Genomic DNA, 6,171 nt, shown 5'->3' on the forward strand with positions numbered 1-6,171 from the left:
TCTCTCTCTCTCTCTCTCTCTCTCTCTCTCTCTCTCTCTCTCTCTCTCTCTGATCCTTCTTTTCATCTCCTTCCCCTCCCTATCTTCCTCCTTTTCCCTCCTCTTCCCCACCTTCCCAGTCCAGCCTTCCTCCCATAGCAGCAACTGTGTGGTCCTGAATGCAGGGACTTGGTCGTGACTGATTCTTTAGGGTAGAATGCAGTGGTGTGTGTTTCTTTTTAATTTGTTTTTATAGGGATGTTTGACCTAATACACTGAGTTTGGGAAAGCATGCTGTGTCTGTCAGTGATTGGTTGCTGACCACATGAGAGTGTGTGTGTCTGCCCCCTTTTTTTAATCCGACTGGCTGACTATCTTCTTACACCTGTAGATTTTTGTGTCTGTTCATGAGCTGTTCATCCAAACATAAATAATGTCACAATCATCTTGCCACCCCGTCCCCTTTCTTTAACTGTGTGTTGTTGGTAGGGGAACCGGGGTTGGGGCACAGTTATGGCTTTGAGCTCTCTCTCCCTTTATGACTAACTCACAGTGGGAACGATAAAACACTTCAGTGCCACAAATGGTAAAAAGCATTTACAATTCATTTCTTTTCCGGCTTAGTCATGGAGTGAGAGTGTCACGCAGAGCCTGAGCTACATCCTTGTGAATGCTATACTGCACCAGATTAGCCAATTTTGCTGACTGTCTGCTTGTTAATCTTTCGCTCTCTTCTCAGCAGTTTTTTGTCACAATGTAACCCCTTAGATTCATCACTAGGCTTTGAGTCTGCAGAGGAAATATGGCAAACTTTTAACAAGAGTTTACTCTTCTCACCTTCCCTTGTCACCCATCCCTTCATTATATCTCCTTCTCCTCCATTGCACACTCTTTCTTTTTTCTGTCCTCCTCTCCATCGCCTCCTCACAGGGTGGCTATGCAGCTTATCGTTACGCCCAGCCGGCTGCAGTAGCAACTCCTGCAGCAGCAGCTGCAGCAGCGGCAGCTTACAGCGACAGGTGAGTCTGGCACATCTTATAGCCTCCAGTGTTTTGAACAAGTTGAAGCTAGAAAGGATAATGGCCAGTGACAAAATATAGTGAATTACATTGTGTGCATAAGTTTCTCTAGATCATGAAGTGTGAGGAAAGATGTGAGGTAGTTTGGGGTGTTCACAAAAATACTCCTTTCTCCTGCCATTCCAGTATGTTTGACATCTTATGCTATGAACAAAATGTTCCTCTTTATTTTCCTTGAATACATTTTGTGTGGTGTTTCTGATAGCTATGGACGAGTTTACACAGCAGACCCCTACCATGCTGCACTTGCCCCGGCTGCCTACGGTGTTGGAGCCATGGTGAGTCCAACGAAAACCTTTATTTCTAATATTAATTCTAGGGATGCAAGATATATTGGCGACCACATCGGTATCGGCCGATATGGGTTTTTTTTTTCCCGATTTACCGGTATCTGTCCAATGAATGAATTTAGGCGATGTGATTAACCAATGATTGTCTAACATGAGCGCCTTCATCTCTACGTTTGATAATGTTTCTATTTTACAGATGTTTTTACTTAAATGGTCCTAGACTTGAACGTTAAATGTGTAAAAATATGTTTTACTTTTGTTCCATTATAAAGAAGACTATGTGGTCTAATTTGGTATTGGCTTCATTTGAATAACTTTCATGTTCTCACAGTGCTTACTTATAATAATTTTTTTAGTGTGAACAAAAATTAAATATCAACATTGGTAATATCAGTTATCGGCGATATCACAAATCTTCATATCAGATATCGGTATCGGCCAGAAATTTTAATATTTTGCATCACTGATTAATACATATACATACATATACATATATTCTAACTTTTATGTGCATTATTCTGCACTTGATCTTTACACCATTAAGACCAAACCTTGATTACAAACTGGGGAAACCAGGCAACTGTTCTGGGCCCCAGAATTCTTACAGCCTTAGATCACAGCAAAACTATTTCATTGTCAACTGTGTTGTTGTTCAAATCAATTCAATTTTATTTGTATAGCGCATATTTGCTAACTTATTAAAAAATGCATGGGGGCATGTGTACCATGTAGAGAATATCAGCTGACAATTAAGCGGTTTTATAGTTTTAAAGATGGTCATTGTGTTAATATCTAATTGCAAGTCTAAATTTAGAGGAATAACTGCACGACAGATCTTTAGTCAGGTAGTTTTCCAACACAGAAAATAGATGACTCAGCCAATGTTCTACTTCTTTTACTTTGACTATTTATTTTCTGAAATCTTCACCAGGTTTATCTTGAAATGAATGCAGTTTTTACTAGTCAACAGTCCTTTACTAAATGTGTTTCTTTTGTTGTTCTGTAGGCCACGCTGTACAGGGGAGGCTACAGTAGATTTGCCCCTTATTAAAGACACTACATTTCCCAGGAGCTCGTCTCTTCCATTGAATTTCTCTGAAAGAGCTCCCCCTGTTGTCGTGGAGGTGGACTGCACCCAGTTTTACAGCGTGGAGTCAACCACAACGAAGATATTTCAGATCCCACCCCAGAGCAGTCCCACGTTTTCTTATATACGCTACTACAGAAATAGAGGAATGCTGTATTAAAGACTGAAGGAAGGCCTTTACATTAAAAAAATAACTTTAAAAAAAAAATAAAAAGAAGAAAAAATTAAGACTTAAAGTGGCCACCTTCCCTATTGCACGGCTGTATTATAGTCTCCCCCTTCTTATTTCCTCGGCACTCAGCAGCACAAGATTTGGGATGGAGCCCAGATGTTCTTCCAAAGGCTGTATGTGGACAACTGACATTTAAACAGCTGTCACCCCTGTAAGAGAAAGAGCTGAGCTGAACTGTGTGGCCTGCACACACTCGGCATTTAAGGAAAAAGAGAAGAAAACAGGCAATCAAGGTATCCACAAAACATCAGGGCGGTAGGAAGGAAGGAAAGAAGGAAGGAAGGAAGACGGTGCACTGAAAGAGCACCTGAAAACATTTTTGAACCAGAATGACGAGTCGCTAAAATGATAAAACAACCCACTGATGGATTTTATAATTCCTCCTTAACGTGGGTGGATAGTAATGAGAGGATTTCCAGTCCTGCTGTGTTCTGGCAGAAGGGAAACCGAACATGACGAGATGGGAGAGAGGATGATGTGACGGTTTATAACGCTACAGAAATCACGTCCAAAAGCTGAAGGAGGGAGGGTTATTAGAGCTGTTCCTTACCTCAAGTTTTCTTAGTATGTGGAAATGGTAAACCTTTAAACTTAAAAATTGTTATGATATGCAAAGAAATTAGTTTAGAGAAAAAAAAGTTACCAAATTATTATTATTATTATTATTATTATTATTATTATTATTATTGTAGTTATTCTCATTCTTATTCTTACTGAACCATTATTTTGTTTGCAGATTTAACAGTGAACCTTGGGGTTAAAATCAGATAATAAGCATCTATATTACAAATCCTCCACCTTCCAGCTATATGACACGGCTATAGTCTCACATTGTCCTGCTCATGCACAGGATTTCACTACATTCTGGTGTGCAGCCGTCACTTAACACTACATAAAGTGCTACACTACGCTTGTTTTAGTTGAGTTTACATCCAGACTAAATCCTCCACCCACAACCTTGGGGTTCAAGTATTTTTTGATCCATTTTAAATGTAGAGATTTATTATTTGGATTTTCCCCTCATGCTCCATCTTTTCTAGAGAGTCCAACATTGAACGAGTCTTCCTGAAACATACTTTAGTTGGTGAATTGTGTTCGAGATGCTGCCAGCAGCGATTACTGAGCAAGAGAGAGAGATTTAGTCAGCGAGTCAATAGTAAATATTTAAATGCAAAACACCTTACTATTGTGGATATTTCTATACCATTGTATTCTATATTTCCAAAACGTGGCTTTTTTGGCTTTTGTTTTTGTTCCAAAGACTTGTAGAAAGCACATTTTTCTGCCGTATGTATAAATATATTATCTTTGTTATTGTTATTATCATAATCCTATAGCTGTCTTTATTTACTTTTTTTATGTCGTTTTTCTTTTTTCTTTGTTTTTTTTTTTTTTTTTTTAAATATCTATAAGTGTTGTTCCTTCTCCAGTAAGGTGCAAGTTAAATTTCTTTCTTTCTTTTTTTTCTTGAGCTGAAAGCAAACCTGAGTAGTGACAAACTTTTGTCTTCTCAGTTAAATATTCAGTCAGCTCAGGCAGTTTTCTTTTTTTGTGTTGTTTTTTTTGTTTGTTTGTTTTTGATTGATCATAGGATCCACTAGCATGACATTTAATCATATTTCAAAATATACAGTAATAACAACAGATTTTTGTTTTCCTTTTTGCGTCCATGTTTTGCAGGTGACTGAGACATTCAAGAATGAATGAGTGTAGACCTGTAGCACTTTGGTTAAAACCAACTGTGTTCCTTTCTTTAGTCTTTTTTTATTGTTATTATTATTTTATTTTCAAAGCGGCTTCCTTACATTTCAGTGGTTAAATCTGTCGGCTTGGCCAGTGTGCTTGCTCCAGATTTGTTTGAAGATTTCCAGTAAAATGTCCGAAAGTGTTATCACTCATACATACGCAGGTTAATATTCCAACATGGTGAAAAACAAAATGTAAATGTGGGATATGAGCTAAGTTGTGTGTACAATTCTTCCCATTAACTAATTTCAATGCTACCTTTGTGTTTTCCACCTCTCACACTTGGTAAAACATGCAGGTCAATAATGTTTTGTTTTTTGTTTTTTTCTATTAAATGTGCTGCTGTTGGATTTTCTCCTAACATTTAACTTTTTTTTTTTTTGTTTGTTTCTTTTTTTTTCTTTTTCTTTTTTTTTAAATAATATCCTCATATTAACATAGAATGTGCTCTGGAAAAAGTTTGAAAAAAAAAAAAAGGCACCATCCAAAGATGCTAACAGTCCCCAGCATGTTCTGGTTCCCAACTTGAAAAATGCTACACAAAACACACAAAGATGGACTTTTGGAGCCACTGAAGGCATGGACAAACCAGCATGAGCGATACTTGTCAAGTTAAAAAAGAAAAAAGAAAAAAAAAGGTTTTGCATGAATCTTGTGTCTTTTCATATTTGACTCCTGAGCAGCATAGCCCAGCTGCGTTCTTCTTTACCACTAAACTCCATGACAGGCAGCTAGTGGTCTGAAGCTAGTTAACACGACAAAGAGCACAGTGCTGTTTGGCAAAAAATCTTGCTGACAAACAAAATGGCTGCTGCACAAATAACATGTGGCAGCTTAATTTTCCTGTCATGGTTTTCTTGCCATTGTATTATAGTAAACTATGTGGTCATTCTTCATAGTTGCTATGGTTTTTCAATGAACAGTCCTCTCCCTCTGTCATGTCTGTATCCCCCCTTGACTGCCATTATGTTTTTTTGTTATTGAATGTCCATATAAAATGTTTTATATAAAAATGTTTTGTTGTGATCGAGGTTTCACATGGTTTTCTTTTGGTATTCAAAATCAGACCCTTTGTAGTTTACGTAAAGCTGTCAAATTATTTCAATCATAGGCCCACTCTGTCACATCTATAAATAGGTTTTCATTAAAATGTAGGCCTTTTTGTATGTAGAAAGATTTTGAATGTCACTGTTGCATGCGACCTGTCCAGGGTGTCCCCTGCCGTCACCCTAAGTCGGCTGGGAAAGGCTCCAGCCCCCCTGCGACCCTAGTGAGGATTAAGTGGTGTATAGATAATGGATGGATGGACTGTTGCATGCACGCAAGCATGTGTACCAATGGCAACCCTGAAACCACAAAACCCTCCAAACCCTCCACATTGCAAATCCCAGTTTGACACCTGGTTAAAATATATGCATATATGCGTCATTTCATAGTTTTAAAGTTTCTGACATTGTCCCAGCATTGATTACACCCCTAAAATTTCATTTTTGATTATCAAGGTTACATATAAGAAGATTTTTATCCATGAAAATAATCCATATGTGCCTTAAAATAGCTTAGATGTAACTCCAGAATGTGCAGATCTGTCAAGTCCTCGCTTCTTTCTCCACCAACCCATCCACAGCTCACTTGCAGTTCAAGCACATCATCGACTCTGCTCAGTTTAAGGTCAGGTTTATCTGTGCTACACAACGGCAAGTTCTAACACTGGAATAACTCAGCCTCACATGTTCAAACTGGATACTGATTTTGAAG

At 38.1% G+C, this 6,171-nt stretch overlaps 1 protein-coding gene across 5 annotated transcripts in view; it reads left to right on the forward strand.

The window, feature by feature from the left end:
* rbfox2 (RNA binding fox-1 homolog 2) overlaps positions 1-3,972 on the forward strand; it is a 35,202-nt gene extending 31,230 nt beyond the window's left edge. For 4 of the 5 annotated variants that reach the window (XM_008277395.1, XM_008277412.1, XM_008277404.1 and 1 more), the window contains 3 exons: positions 910-998; positions 1,264-1,336; positions 2,355-3,972. In XM_008277395.1, coding sequence (XP_008275617.1) covers positions 910-998; positions 1,264-1,336; positions 2,355-2,399 — 207 coding nt within the window. In that variant the 3' untranslated portion in view covers positions 2,400-3,972. Of the gene's footprint in view, positions 1-909; positions 999-1,263; positions 1,337-2,354 lie in introns of those variants that run through there. The other variant, XM_008277417.1, reaches the window with a different exon arrangement.
* The last annotated feature ends 2,199 nt before the right edge of the window (positions 3,973-6,171 follow it).

The sequence above is a fragment of the Stegastes partitus genome, unplaced genomic scaffold, assembly GCF_000690725.1.
Source record: "Stegastes partitus isolate 25-593 unplaced genomic scaffold, Stegastes_partitus-1.0.2 Scaffold3, whole genome shotgun sequence".
Classification (NCBI taxonomy): domain Eukaryota; kingdom Metazoa; phylum Chordata; class Actinopteri; family Pomacentridae; genus Stegastes; species Stegastes partitus.